This window comes from Hylobates moloch, unplaced genomic scaffold (genome assembly GCF_009828535.3).
Source record: "Hylobates moloch isolate HMO894 unplaced genomic scaffold, HMol_V3 SCAFFOLD_3, whole genome shotgun sequence".
In the NCBI taxonomy this organism is placed as follows: domain Eukaryota; kingdom Metazoa; phylum Chordata; class Mammalia; order Primates; family Hylobatidae; genus Hylobates; species Hylobates moloch.
Window position 1 is genome coordinate 10,424,431 of NW_026652278.1, and position 19,665 is coordinate 10,444,095.

Here is a 19,665-nt window from a genome sequence, read left to right on the forward strand (position 1 = left end):
ATGCATATTGGTTTTTAAAATGACCTACTGAAACCACCATAAAATGTATCTTTTATACAGGTTAATTATAGTAACAAATCATATTGCTTTACATTGTTAAAATAATTTTCTTCAATTATATGACCTACAAAATTATACCCTTATTTTCCACTGATTCTCATATTTAAAACCAGAATTTTTAGATTTTTCTAAATAAATTTTCATCAGTTTTGACTTCACTTGCAACTTAGAGTTGAATCTAAAAAGTATTGGATAAAAATTGCCTACTATGTAACAAATATTTCTCTGATGCTACAAGATTAAGATTTAATAGGAATATAAACTATTTCTATAAGTAATGTTGTACTTCAGATGCCTTTATTTTTCCAAACGATGGGATGAAACTTCTGTATACTCTGAAACTAGAATGATAATGTAAATATCCAGCCAGGCACGGTAGCTCATCCCTGTAATCCCAGCACTTTGGGAGGCCAAGGTGGGCGATATCTTGAAGCCAGAAGACCAGCCTGGGCAATATGGTAAAACCCCATCTCTACTAAAAACACAAAAATGAGCCAGGCATGGTGGTGCACACCTGTAGTTCCAGCTACTTGGGAGGATGAGGCATGAGAATCACTGGAACCCATGAGGTCGAGGCTGTAGTGAGCTGCGATCGTGCCACTGCACTCTAGCCTGGGTGACAGAGTGAGACTCTGTCTCAAATTAAAAATATATATGTACAGAGCTTTAAAAACAGTTTTGGAAAAAAATGCAGGTGCTTATTTCCCAAGTTTAAAAGTGGATCTCCTGTGCCTAAGTTAAACAGCCTGAAAAGAGAAAACCAAAAAGGCCAACCCCCGGACTTTGACTAAGGGCTTCAATAAAATATTTGAATGCTGTGGAAGTTTATTCCCATGCAAGGCACTTACTCCCAACAAGACTTAACAGTTTAAAATTTTACAGCAGTGACACCAGGGAGGGGTCCCACTCCTCCAGACGTCAGTATTCTGCGTCGATATGCTTTGCAATGGTGTTCAACTGGATGTTGGAAGCTCCTTCATATATCGTACCTTAAGCAAAAGGAAGCAGAAGGAACAATGAGGAGTTGGCACATGGTTAAGACAAGATCTATAAACATCACCTCTGCGCTTGCTATAAAACAGTTACTAGTCACATCACTTGATGTCCCCTGAATATGGTACTATTTCACAGAGTAATTTTGACTAAGAGATGACAATTTTCCATTTGGTTTCTTGATGTCCAGGATCAGTATTAAACTGACTAAAGTGTAATCAAAAGTTGAATATTTTGATTCTTCAACAATTGATGCATAAGCTCAGACTGTTATTTGTGGCAGTTTTACTAAAAAGCCTGTTGAGGCACTTAAAAAGGCAATTTGATATTTTTAAAAAATATAGAACAATTTTTTTTGAAGGACAAGGTAAGAAAAAAATCCAGCCACATAAAGAGAGCCACTAAACATATACTGAAGAAATTAAAATTGCTTTTGCCTAGGATAAAATCGACAAATAAAACAGCCAAAATACCTACAGAGGCAAATAAAACAAAATAAAATGTAAAAATAAAATCTATTTACCAATCTTTGCATCTCGGAAGTACTTCTCCACAGGGTAATCTTTGGTGTAGCCTACTCCCCCCATCCACTCGATACATTTACTCGTTGTTTGTCCTGCAATCTACCAAAAGCAAGCGCAAATCACACACTGAAACCACATAACTTATACATGATAAACACTTCTGGGTAACGTTTTCAGCAACATGGATTCACTGTTAGTGGCACTGGAAGGACTAAAGTTATCCTCTAAACTAGCATTGTCTCTTCAGTCCCATTCTCCATACTATTTCTGTAAAACATCCTATTAACTCACAGAATCCCCATTTTCTTAAGAAATTAGAGCATTGTTCACATGAATCTCCGTGCTGAGAGATACCATTTATTCAGGAAATGTTTACTGGGGGCCTAACGGACGAGCTAGGGGACATTTCAAGCTGAGGACCAACATGTGGAAAGCCTCCAAGGGGAGAATGAACTCTTCAACTTCCAGCCCCTGAGACAGCCAGTGGGCTGGGATCGGGGTGAAGTGTGAAAAGAGGATGGAGGAGTGACAGACCCTGCAGAATGGCCCCTCAAGGACGTCCACATCCTAGCCCTCAGAGCTGTGAATATGCTGCCTTCCATGGCAATAGGGACTCTGCAGATGTGGATAAGGACATGAGATGAAGAGATTATACTGAATTATCTGGGTGGCTGTGATATAATCACAGGAGTCCTTATAAGGAAAAGGAGGAGGCAGGAGAGTTAGTCATGGAAGGTGATGTGACCACGGAGACAAGAAGCAGAGACAGAGAGAGATCTGAACATGCTACGTTGTTGGCTTTGAAAATGGAGGAACGGGCTACGAGTCAAGGAATGTGAGCAGCTCCTAGAAGCTGGAAACAACTGTCAGCCAGAACTGCAGAAAGGCAGCCCCTGTATTCCAGTGAGACCCATTTCAGATTTCTGACCTCTAGAAGTGACAGAAAATGAAATTGCATTGTTTTAGGTCCCTGACTTTTTGCTAATTTGTTATAGCAGCAATTGGAATCTAGTATGGATAGAGTTCCATTTGTTGTGAGAAGACACTAAAGGGTTAAAGCTGGAAGGTGACATGGCCTCACCGCCACTTTGAAAAAGGAGAGAGGCTGGATGGGAGGACGCACCAGGGACCAGGAGGGCAGCGAGGTGACTGAAGTACAGAGATGGCAGTGGAGAGGGAGACAAACACACCATTCAAGGAATCTTTTGGGGGTAGAATCATAGCAAATGATGCTGGACTCAATGTGGGGGGTGAGGGAAAGCAGGGGGTCAAGATGATGCTCAGGTTCTGATGGTGAAGCAGAAGTTGGACATGTTTGTCTGGAATTCAGAAAGAAGTTGAGGCAGGATATTTAAATTTACGGGCTGGAGAGGTTAAATGAGAATTTAAAGCCATGGAATGAATAAGATACCGCTGAGGCTGCGAAACAGCTGCCCAATGATTTGCCTAAATTCTCCAGCCACAGTCTAATGTGTTAGCTCTAGAAAGCAAATGTATGAGTAGAACGTTTTAGACAATCTTTTCTTGGTGTTTTAAATCTGATTTGTTCATATGATGGACCCATCATCTTCCACGGCATTCACTTTGCCCGAACTTGACACCATAGGCTTGACACCCTCATTCAGAGGAGGCTCAGCCATGGGTTTGAGATGGGTGGTCTATCTGAGCTGGGCTACTCACGAAACATCGAGACCTCACAGAACTGAAGGTTTTCCTATGGCAGTTTGAGATGGGTGGTCTAGCTGAGCTGGGCTACTCAATGAAACATTGAGACCTCAGAGAATTCAAGTGTTTTCCTACGGCAGTTTTCCTTTTTTGCTTTTCTATTATAAGAAATAAAAGTCCATGTTATGGTAACTTGAAAAACAACTAAAGTACAATCAACATTCCCAAGAGAAAATGTTAATAAGTATATATCTGAAAAAAAAAAGAAGGCTGAATTACTTTTTCCTTTTTTTTTTTTTTTTTACCTCTGATGCATAGTATTTGGCCATTGATGCTTCTTTTATGAATGGCTTTCCAGCTTCTAAAAGCCTAGCAGCATTGTATGTTAGTAATCTTGCAGCTTCCAGCTGGGTGGCCACGTGAGCCACTTGGTGTTGGAGGCCCTGTAACAGTAAGGACCAAGTTAGAGAATTATGATTTCAAAAAAGCACCTCAACCTCAAAGTCCTGCCTAGATACACAACACTGACAGACTCAAAATATACCCCAAAGGAAATTTACATTCACGTCTTTTAAATACTTTAAAATGAGTTAACTAAAATGAAATGTGACACTATAAGTATTGTTAAATCCTATTTTCCTAGAAAAACTTCAAAGTTCATGTAATTCTTCATGATTGTCAAGATTCAAATAGTAAAGTATCACAAAGTTAGGTTTAAAAACTTGACTGTTATATTTAATAATTATTTCAACTCTCTTTTGATCAAAATTGAGCTTAAATGAAATCCTGGCACAGCAAAACTTTGAATATATTCTTTATTTGCTTGAATTAAGAAAATTTTGATTTTGCATATGGCTTCTAGGCATTAAAAATGTTAGCTACAAAGCAATAAAGAATATTTGAAGCACCAATTACTACCACCCTGAAATTTTAGAGGGTGATTAGGTCTACACTAAATGTTTGCCAATGAAAGAAACAACAGTTAACTTAGTGAGCCAGAATACAAACATTAACATTTATAAACAATTTCCTGCAAATAACAGGCACAGATGTTTACTACAAACTGAAATGTTTCTCATGCCTAACCTATCCATCCACCCAGATAGTTATTGGGCACCTCTGAGATGGCAGACACCACCCTGAGTGATGGAGGCAGCACACTGAATATTACAGCCAGTGTAATATATTATAATATATTAAAAGGAACAAGGGTTCCTTGTTCTCATGATTTATAATATATAGTCCAGCAGGGAGAACAGACAAATAATTACAATAATGTGTGATGAATATTAAGACAGTGAACCTTGATTAAGGCAATCACACACGAATCCCAGGAATGGCCTTTCCTAAACAAAAGACAGGGACAAGCTGGAGAAAAACAGCACTGTTTGCTAATACCCTACAGATTCTTCTCTTTCTCTTTCTGAAATATGTGATACACACAACAATTTCGTATGTGCAAAAAGAGACGATGTTCCGTATATGTAGGCTATGAAGCATAATAGTAAGTTAAACACCCACGAACCTATGTGCAGAGTCAATATCTTCTCCCCTGTGATTTATCTTTTCACTTTATGGCATATTTCAAGGAAAAAAACTTACCAATCTTACCACCCATCTGATCTTTAGGATTAGTCCCTTTCGTGTCTGTTTACAAAAACCTTTCTTACCGTGGGGTTATAAAGATATTCTCTGTTTTCTCCTAAAATCTTTAAAGTTTTGCTTTTAAGATCATGTCTTTACATCTGACATCTATTTTCTGTGTATGGTGTGAGGTAGGAATACAGTTTCATTATTTTCTCACATAGAAAGAATATTCCCACTCAGTGATCTGTAATGCCATTTCTATCATACATCAAATCTGCATACATGCATGGGTCTATTTCTGGCTTTTCTGTTTTGTTCCATCAGTGAATTTGTCTGTTTCTATGCAAGTATCACTGTTCTAGGAATTTGGCTTTTTATGTGGAACTCAGAGATTCTGATTATTTTTGCAAAATACATTCAGTTCAATTAAACTTACAGTCTCCATCCATGCTGTCTATTCCATTTGCCACATTAAGTACTGAGAGAGGCAGGAAAGTGACTGAGGCATGTCTCCCGCTCTGAAGAACTCACCATTGCTGAATACTCGTTCCCTAACTACACTGTGAACACAAGGCCTGGCATGGAGAACATGCTAAATAAATCTATAGTGAATAAACAATTGAAATTAATAAAGATGAATAGGCTGGTCTCTACCCTCAAGGACCATGTAGTCTCGAGGTCAGAAAGATATGAATGAATGCATGCAAAGCAAACATAAGCTAATGTGTTAGAAAAAAACTCTACTAACTTTAATCAAAGCATTATACAGCTGTAATAATGTTGCTTTTTAAGATCAAAATTTCTTCTCTTTGATGTGCTTATTTCACATAGCATGTCTCTATCAAAACATCTCACGTACCTCATAAATGTTTGTGGGTACCTGTGTACCCACAAAATTTTTAAAAAATAAATTAGGCTGGGCACGGTGGCTCACACCCGTAATCCCAGCACTTTGGGAGGCCGAGGCGGGCAGACCATGAGGTCAGGAGATCGAGACCATGGTTAAACTCTGTCTCTACTAAAAATACAAAAAATTAGCTGGGCGTGGTGGTGGGTGCCTGCAGTCCCAGCTACTCGGGAACCTGAGGCAGGAGAACAGTGTGAACCTGGGAGGCAGAGCTTGCAGTGAGCCAAGATAGCGCCACTGCACTCCAGCCTGGGTGACAGAGTGAGACTCCATCTCAAAAAATAAATAAATAAATAAATAAATAAATAAATAAATTTTAAAAATCTAAGTGTTCTTTTAACTACCCATACTAGGCATCTCTAAAGATGTCATTATGATTACACCTGTTAGTATAGCTGACCCCTTCTGTCTATTGATCTATCTATCTATATGCACAAGAACATAGTTTCCTGTGCATAAAGAAGATCAAAGCCTCCCTTCAAAACAACCTTTACATTCTGTCTCTTTCACTGCAATCTTTGTGGTAGCTGGCTGAGAAAGTACTCCAGTATAATGAAAATCCGACTAGAAGCCAAGACAAAAAAAACCTCTACTTTTGGCACCATATTAGCTTTATGACCTTGGGAACTCAGCCTCCATGTGCTTCGGGTTCCTAGGCATAAGATGGGAATGACAGTATGGGCTGTGGTAGGCACTGGCCAGGCCTGCCACGCTCAGTCCTTCTGGGTCTTGAACTGACTATGCATGTCCACAGCCTCGTATCTCTACACATGTGCAATCTGAGTGTGCCCATAGGATGCCTAGTTGTTATTATAAACCTGAAGACAATGCAACATGACAGTTGGCAATGCAATCATAAATTGTACTTGGAGCCTAGAGCTGCTTAAGGGGAGGTTTTGCAACCATGTAAAGTAATTATTCTGGAATTTTAGGTGACATGCCTTCAGGTTGCCTAAAAGGTTTGCTAAGCTGCCACTCCAGGCTGCCTCCGCCCTGGCAAGACCTCAAGGAGGGCAGGAAGAATACCACTGCCACCAAGCAATCCCCAGATTGCCTAGTGAGCTCTGAGAAGCCGCGGCACTGGACCAAATCAGTATTACCCAAGTGCTTGGCTGAGTGCACCTCATTTGTATTTAATGCAGCAAACTGTATCTTCCATGAGACGTAGGTGTCAAAGTACAGTCCTCTGAGGATTACCACATGGTTCTGGTCTGAATAGGGGACCCATAACAAGTGTTATCATTTACTGAGCACATGTTATACCCATGCAATGTGTGAAACACTTTACACATACCTCATTTAAAACTGGGTAAGTAAGTAGTTTTACCTTTATTTTATAGATGAGGCAGTTTAAGACTAGAATGAGGTCACTTGCCTAAGGCCTAAAGCTGGTAAGTAAAAGAACCAGGATTTGAATCCAGGAAGTCTGACTCCAGACTCCCTGCCCTGAGCTTCTGAAGCAGTGAGGAGACAGCTTCATGGTGCTCACCAAGATATCCTGAATCATGCCACAGCTGGGCCTCAAGGACTACTGCTCTGCCCTTGGCAAAGATCAAGGCATTCACAAGCACACTCCCTGAGACCTATTCTTTCCTCCCCTACCCATCTCCCATTAAAATCTCCCTGAAGGGATTCCCTCCATGGAATTCAACACAGCCCTTCATTAACAGGAAGCTGGGGAAGTCCAGCACAGCAGGAAGACCCTCATAATTACCTGAAAATCAAATAGTCTTCTGCCAAATTGTACCCTTTCTTTAATATATGGAATAGTGTAGTCAAAACATCCTTGCGCCAGTCCCAGCATCTGTTAAAAAAAAAAAAGATCGGAATTTCTTATTTTGTTACAAGTTTAATTATCCAAGTTGTGAATTCCTTCTAAACATAAATTGAATGATTGGGGTAGGGGAAGAACTGGAGATGCTGAGATGGTGAGGTGTGTGTTAATAACACATCTTCACCCACTGCATTTGTAGAACTGAACTTCCAATAATTGGGAGAAAATTTTGAGCGATTTCATGTGAATATGAGCATATTTAATTCTAGCAGAGATAAATCTCCCAGCAAGGCTGTGTTCACACAACCTTTTTAGGTTAAGATTACTTTTTAGGAATCTTCTTTAAGCTTTGATTCTCCAGGTATAAAATGAGCTATAGAAGTTTTGCTCAGAACTGGCCTTGAAGACTATAGAGGAATGCCCTCCAGTTCTTCTAGAAGTAAAATATGGAAGGTTACTTCTTAACTTTCCACCTTCTCATCTATTTTGTATATGATTAGGATTAATGAGAGCTTCAATGGCAGGGCATTAGAACATAAGAGAGCAGTGGTTCTGAACCCGAGGTGTACCATAGAATCATTTGGGGAACCTGATTTAAAACAATACTAATACCCAGGCCTAATGACTGAATCCAAATCTTGGGAGTAGAGTAGGTGGAGGAGTGTGACCTAAACCTCAACTCTGTAAAACTCCTTACTGACTTAAAACACAGCTAGGGTTGAGAACAATGGATAGAAAGCATCTAGTAAAAACATTAATTTACACAGGACATGGTGACAATTTTAGCTGAACTGTCTCATTGCTAACCAACTTTCATATCTATTATATGATTCAAGCTTAGAAATGGTTTCTAAATTTCAACATTAGGTAGCCATTAAATCACTAATTATGTCAAATTATGGTTTTAGAAAATCAATAGCTAAAGCTTTGGGGGGAAATGCCCAGCACACTTATCACTTTATTTCATTAGTATTCATTCACATTTTCTTTTAGTCTTTTATTTTGAACTCTCTAGAAAACAGAATAACATGTTAAAAATTAAAGGCACAAGAAAACCACAAATCCCAAATTCAAATGAGGCAGCAGACTCACTGCACTCTTGGCTGTGAGATAAGATGATGTAACTATACCTTTACAGCTAAAATTTGTACATAAATAATATCCTATATGGACATGAAGACAGAAATGATCAGTAATCCATCAAAATGGGCTTTTCTACCTCAGCAAAATGTTTCTACTACAAACACTGAAAACCTGAATTCTCTCTGCCTGCAAGGTTTCGAGGACAGATGCCTTCAGTTCACTGTTGCACTCCATGTGCCTCTTCCTCTCAAAGGCATCCACTGAGCTAGTAACTACCTGACCTTAACTTTTAATTAGGTTATTAGATAACTTGGAGTAATTAGACTGAAACCCAGGCCGTGTATTTTATTGCCAGAACATCTATATTATTTATATGTCTGAAAAAAATGAGATCTAGTATTGTAGTTTTTAATGTCATATCTAACTAAGTTGAATCACAGAAAAACTTTTAAGAGAACTGATAAAACAATATTCTTTAGTGACACACTGTCTAGCATCGTAGGAAAACTGGACGAAGTTTTGGTCTAAAAATAGTTAGCAAAGTAACAGCAGCAGAAAAAAATCTAGAGTAATAATCTAATATTTATTCCAATAGCTTATATGTAACATCTTCAAAATTGAAAAGCTCTAAGTTCTTGAGTTTTGTATAATCACTGATTAAAAACATACTCTACAAAGGCTGGGCGTGGTGGCTCACGCCTGTAATCCCAGCACTTTGGGAGGCCAAGGCGGGTGGATCACGAGGTCAGGAGATTGAGACCATTCTGGCTAACACGGTGAAACCTCATCTCTACTAAAAATACAAAAAATTGGCTGGGCGTGGTGGTGGGCACCTGTAGTTCCAGCTACTAGGGAGGCTGAGGCAGGAGAATAGCATGAACCCAGGAGGCGGAGCTTGCAGTGAGCCGAGATCGCACCACTGCACTCCAGCCTGGGCAACAGAGCGAGACTCCATCTCAAAAAAAAAAAAAAAAAATATATATATATATATATACACTCTACAAAAATGACACTAAAGTAAAGCCAAAGAACTTATTCATTTTGTTAATCTGGAAAATAACTGATATTACTTAATAGAAAAATGCAATATGCACTATAAAAGCCAAATTTGGTAAAAAAAAATTTTTGAATAGTTCTCATTTTATGTATCTACTTAACTGTGGCTATTTTATTTCATGTGCCGCCAAAAAAATTGCCCAGTTTTCACATGTAAAACAGTAAGCAACAAATCTTTTATTAACTATAGATAAGAGATCTTTATTACACAGTGGAATGAATATTATTTATTCTTAATGTAAAAAATTCCTTCCAGAATGAATTTCATGCTTGAAAAGTTGATTTTTTTTAAAGTGCCACATTTAATTTACAATACATTTTAAAAGTTATCAGTTCAGGTATTAGATAATACTTTAATGTTCTCAAAGCAGAAACACTGTTACCACCAAGCCATTGTTTGGTTCTATGGACACTTACATAATTGACCAAAAGGGAATTTGAAAGAAATAAGCCATTCTATCCCTCATGTAAGGGAACGGTGCCATCTTGTGTCCACAAGCTTCCAAATATTCACTGGTCTCATTGCATTTTTTCTTTTCACAGTTTAATTGACTCGCGTCATGGAAGAGTTTAAATCCGACTTACCTGTGCAGCGATTCCTATTCTACCTTCATTAAGACTCCCTATGGCATACTTATAGCCATGTCCAATTTGTCCCAAGATATTGGCTTCTGGAACCTGAAAATACAAATGTGCACTTATTTCTCAGTTTCATTTTACATGATTCATTTGGATTATATATTTGGAAGTACGCATAGACTCTCAATTTGTGTGCTAGCCCTCTCACAGAACTTGCCACCATCTGCGTCTCCCTCTACACTGTTTTTCCACAGCTCTCTGAGGAAAAGGACTCAAGTCCATGCTGTTCATGATTGCATCCTCGAGAGCCTTGCACGGGTATCGAATGGATGAGTGAATCTAGAGAAAGGGAATCTCATAGAATTCATCAATAACATAAATTAATACTTCCCCCCAATTCTTATCTGTAGGCTACAGTGTGAGATAACATATTAGGAACTACAAAGATCTGCAAATACTTGCAAAAACCAGTGTAGTAAGCCTTTCTGCTGTTGAGACCATTCATCCTCATAAAAATCAACTGCGGGGTATATGCGTGTGTGCATGTGTATACACAGGTGTATGCACAGGAAAGAGGAAGAGAGAAGAAACAGACTAAAACGCTTATTCATAGTTTAAAAAAATAAAGAATTAAGAATAATAAAAAACTATACTTAGTTTTATAATATGGGTAGTTGGGGGAGAGAGCAGGGTAGAATGGAGAAAGAAATGGGAAAGTAAGAATGAGGAAAACAGTTGGGGTGAAGTAGTGAGGCCCCAATGACAACTGTAAAGACATCCTCCCCCTCGTTCCCCACAGCCATGCAAAAAAAGATCAAGCTCTGTGATGAGTGGTGGAAAAGCCCACAACACCTGCCCCACCTACAGAGAGTTCTCCAGCACCAGCACTAACGTCCGTGGTCTTCCACTGCTCACGTTTAATAGCCTGGCTGTTTCCGCTCTCACTGAGCAACACCCCCATCTTGTGGCCTTTAGTGCACTGACACCAGACTTCCTTCTGTGCAGCCGCATTTGGTTCACAAGTCTCAAGCTTATAAAGTATACGTGGTCAGAAGTACATAAGTTATAAAACATAAATGGGATGAATTCTTGGCACTTGCTTCCCAGGACAGCTTCTGGGCAGAAAAGTTTCCACTTTTGTGAAAAGTACATTTATCTGGTCATGACTAAAGAGCACTGTTCAGGGTTTTACAAAATACTCTCCTGCGTGTGCTTATAGCCACTTAATATTTTGACCACTGTCTTGCACACCTCCTGTGGTTCCATGAAAGGCTTATTTCACATCAGTCTTTTACTGATTAGTCTAAGATACCCACCTTGACATTTTCGAATGTTAATGGGCAGGTGGAAGAAGCTCTGAGCCCCAATTTGTTTTCAGGTTTCCCTATATGAAGGCCCGGAGTATCACGATCTACTAAGAAGGAGGTAATTCCCTTATATCCCTAAAAAGAAGAATTAAAATGCTATTACCACTTGGATTTATAAAACGCCTTGTTTCTGAAGAGTTTAAGTAAAAAGAAAACTAAAAATGGACTTTGGTAATAAATACTAATGGACTCAGAATTGCAACATGGGCACTATGAAATGAGAGCAACTAGAGGACATTAGATCCAAACTATAGAACCTTACCATTTCTTTCACTTGTTCAGAGACCATCATAAATATTAAAATTATTATTACACTATTATATAATCATGAGAATGCCATGTTCTCAATTTAATTTTACTATATAAAGTTTTAGGCCAGGTGCAGTGGCTCACGCCTGTAATCCCAGCACTTTTGGAGGCCGAGTCGGGCGGATCACCTGAGGTCAGGGGTTTGAAACCAGCCTAGCCAACATGGTGAAACAACATCTCTACTAAAAATACAAAAATTAGCTGGGCATGGTGGCAGGCACCCGTCAGGAGGCTGAAGCAGGAGAATTGCTTGAACCCAGAAGGCGGAGGTTGCAGTGAGCTGGGATCATGGCCTTGCACTCCAGTCTAGGCAACTAGAGTGAAATTCCATCTCAAAAAAAAAAAAAAAAAAGTCTTAACAATTTAATTCAACTGCTACATTAGTGAAAATACTGCATTTACTGGTGAAAAAATATATTTATTATTTTGCTATATGTCTATTTTCCAACTGAATAAAATATTCTTAAAAATAAATGTACTAAATAGGTACTTAAATTCTTCATTACTAAACAGAAAATTGGAAATTCAACAAAATTAAAGATTAGGGCTGGGTGCAGTGGTTCATGCCTATAATCCCAGCAATTTGAGAGGCCGAGGCAGGCAGATCATCCGACGTCAGGAGTTCCAGACTAGCCTGGCCAACATGGCGAAACCCTGTCTCTACAAAAAATGCAAAAATTAGCTGTGCATGGTAGTGCGCACCTGTAGTCTCATATACTTGGGAGGCTGAGGCAGGAGAATCGCTTGAACTCAGGAGGAGGATGTTGCAGTGAGGTGAGATCACACCACTGCACTCCAGCCTAGGAGATACAGCAAGACTCCATATAACAAAAAAAAAAAAAGAAAAAGAAAAGAAAAAAGATTAGCTTCCTACATAACACATTAGGAGCTAAGTAACAATTGGTCCTCCACAAACAGTCATCCCTCCATATCTGTGGGGGAGTGGTTCGAGGACCCCCCATGGATACCAAAATCTGACAGTGCTCAAGTACATTACATAAAATGGTGTAATATTTGCATATAACCTATGCACATGCTCCAATAGACTCTAAATCATCTCTAGATTATTTGATACCTAATATAATACATGCACGTCACTTTATTCATGTGAATTCAATATGGTACTTGGCGCAAAGCAAATTCGAGTTTTACTTTTTGGAACTTTGCAGAATTTTTTTTTTTAACCAAATATTTTCAATCCGGAGTTGGTCGAATCCACAGATATGGTGGGCCAATTCTAATTAATAATTTTGTCAACAATATTTACTTTAGGAGATTAATGAAGTGAAAAAATGCCAGCTCAAGTCTGACATTTTCAGTACTGATAAGACTAAAGAGTTCAAGATGAAGTCCTAAAAAGAAAACAGAAGGAGGAAAAGATAAAGAAAGAGAAAAGAAGAGGTTTGGACAAAGAAAGAAATTTCATTTTCAAACTTACAATGGTAGGGTCTACATTCGCCATCACCAGAAAGAGCCCTGCGTGCTCAGCACTGCTGATCCACATCTTTGATCCATTGAGGACATAATAATCTCCCTCTTTATCAGCTCTGGTCTTCAAAGCAAATGAGTCACTACCTGCTCCAGCCTCTGAAAGGCAGAAACTTCCTACCTACATATGGGAGAAAAAAATGTCCAAATTAATAACTGTATTTACACTCTGTATAACAAATAAGGAAAAATGGACATTTGTAAATCAAATCTTTAGCTGCTTTTAAAAAAAGCCTATATTTATGAAAATAGCAATGGTGTTCTGAAAGTATTATTTTCCAAAAATATACCCTATTTGTCCAAGACAAATTTAAAGACTTATGAACACATACTCATTGAAATTGATTTTAATAATTACAGTAGAAAGACATCACAACGTAAATGAAACCATCAACAAAGGTATCAGAAAATATAATTAGGACAAAAAGAAATAATTTTATTATCTGATGATTATTTTCTAAATTTCCAACTGGCAAATAAGAGGTAGAGTGTACTTTTCCAGCAGCATTAATTTATTGAGCATTGCTTGACTTAATGATACTGCATTGTGGTCTTGGATAGTAAAGTTGACATTGCAGCTACTTTTTTCCTGAAAATATTGTAAACTTACTAAAGATTAGATCCATTAGATCAACAATTCATCTCAACTCACTTTTTCTGTAGTGAGCTGAGGCAAATAGGTGGCCTTTTGTTCTTCTGTTCCATGTTTTCTAATCAGTGTGTTAATTAGTGTGTTCTGGATCTCACAAAAGACAGCCACAGATGCATCAACTTTGGCTAATTCCTCTATCACGAGCACAGTGGATAAAAATGAAGCTCCTGTGCCTCCATATTCTGGGTCAACTTCAATACCCATCAACTACAGAAAAAACAAGGCAACATAGATTAAGAAAGCTGTTTTTATATGGCAAAATTTCTTGCAAGAACAAGTTAAAAAATAAACTGTAACCATATTTATTCTTTTTTTTTTTTGAGACAGAGTCTTGCTCCGTCTCCCAGGTTGGAGTGCAATGGCGCGATCTCAGCTCACTGCAACCTCACAGAGTCCATCTGTTCTCCATATCGGCTCCTGTTTGACCACTATGGCTCCACATAAGATTCCATCTTCCCAAGAGTTTGACTGCTAAAAGAAAGATGGAAGAATCGCTACTACACACCTCCTGGGTTCAAGCAATTCTCCTGCCTCAGCCTCCCAAGTCACTGGGATTACAGGTACCCACCATCACACCCAGCTAATTTTTTTTTTTTTTTTTTTTTAGTAGAGATGGGGTTTCGCCATGTTGGCCAGTCTGGTCTCGAACCCCTGACCTCAGGTGATCCACCCACCTCAACCTCTCAAAGTGCTGGGATTACAGGCGTGAGCCACTGCACCCAGCCACCATAATTATTCTTAATTTTAAAATTTTGTATGTATATTTTATTTTAATTTGGTATGGCAATTTTGCCATAAGTAACAAAAAAATCTGTAACAGAAACTGTATATTTGAAAAGGATAAAATTATATGCTATCATTTGCTTCCTTTTGGGATTCAAAAAATAATGAGAGGTAAAATGCTTTAAAGGGTAACTTAATGGAATGAGAAAATATCTTACATAAATATACTTAGATGACCTTTCTTGCTAAGAACTGTTGTTGCCTGCTTAAAGAAGGTAGGTGGGGTTTTGGTTTTTCAACATGCCCTACCCACCTTATGCTGATTTCAGTGTAATAAGGAAACAGAAGAAAATAACCTACCCCTCAATGGGATGTCTATAGTTTCATTGGGCAAAGTTTCTTCTAGTCAGGCTCTTTCACCTTGACTTTTTCAGCCAAGTTAATAATTGAATGACCATTCCGTTTACGCCACTTCATAAGTTCAGGATGGTTAGCAGAGAACATGTGGTGGTGTTTGCTAGAGCCACACTAGCCAAAGCACGAGGGCCTGGTAAACACAACCAGTGCCAGCCAAGCCTTTCCAACGACCCCGTTCCATCGTTACTGAAACTCACATAGTACTCTCAATTTCACAAAGAGAATGTGTGCATGTGTGATTCAAAACCCACAGCTGTTAATAGAAGGATAATTCTCTTAGTCTCTCTCTAGACATTCCTGGAGTCACACTATGCTGCAGTCAGGGCTGTGGCTGTTACATTTTGGGCTACAACAGGAAAACAGAACCAGAAATGGGGGTGACTGAATGGTGAGAAAACCAGAAATGAGGAAGAACGGAAAGATCTGGGTTTGCCTGAGGACTGAGGAGGGCACTCCGGAAACCTCATTACAACGTCTTGAACAGATGTCAGAGACATTGCTTCTCTAAAAAAGTCACTAATCTCTCCCAAAGTGGAAATATTGTTTTTGCAAGCCATTATGCCAAAAACCCAGGACAATGGGAGTGAGGAGGCAGGTGAGGCTGCATCTGCGCAGGAGCAGTTTGTGGAGATGAGTAGCAGGGTGCAGGCAATGCATCACTCTGCAGACAGTCCCGCTGCAGGAATGACCACCGCAGGGGAGATCTCACACTGTGAAACCAGGAGACTGTTCCCAGAAGCCTAGAGGGTCTGCAAGCAATAGAAATAAAACCTGGCTGAGAAATGGACTCACAGAGTCCATCTGTTCTCCACATCGGCTCCTGTTTGACCACTATGGCTCCACATAAGATTCCATTTTCCCAAGAGTTTGACTGCTAAAAGAAAGATGGAAGAATCGCTACTACACACGGTATAAAGAAGCTGGTTGCTTTAAAACAGAAATAAATAAAACTATCTAGCTAAGTGGCAATGGTTATTTTTCAAATCAGATGGCAGACAAGATTTAGGCCAATGGCTCTGAATAGCAGCCACTTGTTCTGGGACATCTTTAGTATTAAAAATTAAAAAAAATATTTTATACCTCTGCAGAAGTGAGAAATGATGAGTGTGGTGATTTTTAAAATGTTCTTCTAGAAGCCCCTATGCTAATAGCCTCTCCCCCTACTCACAGTGAGAGCGGTTTTACTTGTATCTATTTCATATGTTGTATTTCCATTAAAGAGCTGTGTGACTTGGAAAGATGGGAATCTGTTGCCTGGTTAATGTGGAATTCATGTATCACCTCTGCTTCTAAGTTTATCACTTATATAGAGCTTCAGGTAGAATATAAACTATGCTATGAAGTTTTACTATCTAAAGTAGGGTTTCTTCACGGTGGCATTGGGTTGGATAATTCTTTGTTGTGGCAGTTGTCCTGTGCACTATAGGATGTTGAGTGGCATCCCTTGTCTCTATCCCACTAGATGCCAGTAGCAGGCCTTAGCTGTGGCAACCAAAGATGTCCCTAGACGTTGCCCAATGTCCCCTGGAGGGCAAAACTGCCCCCAGTTGAGAACCACTGGTCTGAAGATACAAATAAATTACCATCTTACTTCCAAACTTTTCCTTAAAATATACAGTATTTCTAATTTAAAAATGTTAATTCCATTTTTAAAAACTTTTAAGTACATAAATATCAAGTAGGATTTCAACCAAAAAAAGAAAACAGGTAATTTTGACCGGGAAATGCAGGGTTCATTATGCTATCATTACAGTCCCTGAATTTAAAAATATGCATATATTTTAACGCCAAAATGTTTTTATAGAAGCTTGAAAGTGGAAGAATTATGAAATATACCCCTTGTTGAAATAATCCTTGTATTACTGATTTCTCCATTTTCGAATTTTCATCCATGGTTGAAACCAAAGGTGCAATCTGTTCCTCAGCAAATTTTTTAACTGTAGGAAAAATAATTACTGATAAGTCTATGTTAAAGTGACAGTCACATTAATAGTTTGCTGACAAAATTTTACATTTTAACTAAGTTAAAATATACACAGGTGCCCTTCTTATATTTTTAAAATAGAATTTATAAAGTTTTCTTTTTAACATGGAAAGGTGTAGTTCCCCATATCCCTTTATAACTCTTGATGACATCACAAAATAAATGATATGTGTAGATGGTACAAAAACATAAGCAATAAAGGAAGCACAAAATGAAAAACGAAAGCCATTTCCACTCTACCCAAAGGTGACTAATTTTAAATTTATTATGTATTCTTTCTGGAAACTTTTCTTTGAAAATCATCTATACTTACCTGTACACATACATGTTCACACAAAGGAATCATGAGATACATACTGGTGTGTGCCTTGCTTCCCCTCAACCATATCTTGATGATCTTTCTATGTCAGCATATCCCATCTAACCTGGTCCTTTTCATAGCTGCGTGGTCACACAGAACAGGGTTTCCCCACCTTGGCACTATTGACATTTTGGGGCAGGTGAGTCTTTGTTTTGGGGCTGTCCTGTGCATTGCAGGATGTTGAGCAGCATCCCGGCCTCGACCCCACTAGCCGCCAGGAGCATCCCCCACTTCTAAGTTGAGGCAATCAAAAACATCTCTAAATATTGCTAAATGTCCTCTGGGGGCAAACTTGCCCCCACTGAAAACCACTGTTTCATTTTTTAATGTTTTTAAGACTTAGATGCATTTTGAAATCATTTTGATGAAAATATCTGCTTAAGTTTACTACCAATGTAATACCAAGTCGGCAGAGAAGGCAAAAGGGCTAAACTGAGAGTTCAGTGCATGCGGCTTGCTTCAGTAGTCCTTCGTTTCTGCACACGCGACTCCCATTATGTAGAATCTCTTCCCTTCCCTTGTCCAGCTGGCCAACTGCACTTTGTCCTTCATGGTACAGCTCAAGCTTTCTGGGAAGCCTTTCCTGACTGCTTCCTTAGCCCACTTCTGCCATGCCTAGCAAATTCTAGGTGTTCTCTGCTTTGCTCCCCAAATACATCCATGACATTTACCATGTTATTCTGAAACTATTTCCTTTATTTGACTGTCTTTGCCACTAGACTCTGAGTTCCTTAAAAGCAGTGATTTTTTTCTTGCCCATCTTTATTGCTTGTGCTTAGACTAGGTGGATACTAAAGAAATAAATATGACTGAAGACAGAAAATCAAGATACTCTAAGCAAATTCTTTGATTTATGTAAACTATTTAACCACTCACCCTGTTTTTCCTTAGCTATCCCAAACTCACTTCCCCGAGACCATATCTAAAAGGTAAGGGAGCAAAGGAAAAGAAATGTACTAGCTGGGTGCAGTGGCTCATGCCTGTAATCCCAACACTTTGAGAGACCGAGGTTGGTGGATAACCTGAGGTCAGGAGTTTGAGACCAGCCTCGCTAACATGGTGAAACCCTATGTCTACTAAAAATACAAAATTAGCTGGGCATGGTGGCACACGCCTGTAATCTCAGCTACTTGGGAGGCTGAGGCAGGAGAATCGCTTGAACCCAGGAGGCAGAGGTTGCAGTGAGCCGAGATAGTGCCATTGCATTCCAACATGGGCAAAAAGAGCAAAACTCCATTTCAAAAAAAAAAAGAAAGAAAATAAATTTACTTATTGTGACAGAGTTCTAAGACAGTGCCAAGATTCCCAGCTGCTGGTGTATACATGTCCTCTCTCAGTTATTCAAACATGAATCTAAGTGTGGCTGTGAAGGGATTTTACAATTAAGCTCCCAAATCAGCTGAACTTAAAACATGGAGATGATAGTTGGTGGAGCTGACCTAATCAGGTGAGCCCTTAAAAAAGGTGAGGCTCTTTCTGGTGAAACAGGTTTTAAGAATGAGAGACACTTGATGCTGGGAGGGAGAGTTACTGGTTTTGAAGATGGAGGGAGCCACATGGCAAGGAATACAGAGGCCTCCAGGAGTTGGGGACAACCTCTGGCTGACAGCCAGCTGGGCAACCAGACCTCAGCCCTGCAACTGCAAAGAACTGCATATTGACACAACCATGGGAGCTTGGAAGGACCCTGAGCTCTGGATGAAAACACAGCCCAACTGACACACTGATGTTGACCTTCTGAGACCCTGAGCCTGGACTTGCTCCAGCTGGACTTCTGACCTACGGAACTGTGAGCCACTACACAGGTGCTGTTTTAACTTGTTAAGTTTGTAGTCACTCAATACCAAGCAATAGAAAACGAATACACTTACCACCCATATGCTCTAAGAACAACGTTCTGATGTTCTGCTACGGATGTTTAAATATATCATAATTTTACACCTATATCTATACCTATAAATAAATGAATGCAAACTGCTTTAAGGTTTAGTGGTATACAACTTCTGCTTCATTTGGGCTCCCTGTTTCAACTACAGGTATTTCATAGATAAAGGTAAAATTTAAATTCCACGTAAAGTATGAAAACCTACTATCTAGGCTGGGCATGGTGGCTCACGCCTGTAATCCCAGCACTTT

At 39.1% G+C, this 19,665-nt stretch overlaps 1 protein-coding gene across 2 annotated transcripts in view; it reads right to left on the bottom strand.

Annotated features, from left to right (window-relative positions):
- Positions 1-867: 867 nt before the first annotated feature.
- The window catches only part of ACADSB (acyl-CoA dehydrogenase short/branched chain), a 44,851-nt gene continuing 26,053 nt past the window's right edge, over positions 868-19,665 (bottom strand). For both annotated transcript variants that reach the window (XM_032175868.2, XM_058435925.1), the window contains exons 3-11: positions 17,021-17,121; positions 14,045-14,251; positions 13,343-13,513; positions 11,545-11,670; positions 10,235-10,327; positions 7,451-7,540; positions 3,548-3,685; positions 1,577-1,676; positions 868-1,049 (exon numbers count right to left, since the gene is read on the bottom strand). In XM_032175868.2, coding sequence (XP_032031759.1) covers positions 979-1,049; positions 1,577-1,676; positions 3,548-3,685; positions 7,451-7,540; positions 10,235-10,327; positions 11,545-11,670; positions 13,343-13,513; positions 14,045-14,251; positions 17,021-17,121 — 1,097 coding nt within the window. In that variant the 3' untranslated portion in view covers positions 868-978. The remainder of the gene's footprint in view (positions 1,050-1,576; positions 1,677-3,547; positions 3,686-7,450; positions 7,541-10,234; positions 10,328-11,544; positions 11,671-13,342; positions 13,514-14,044; positions 14,252-17,020; positions 17,122-19,665) is intronic.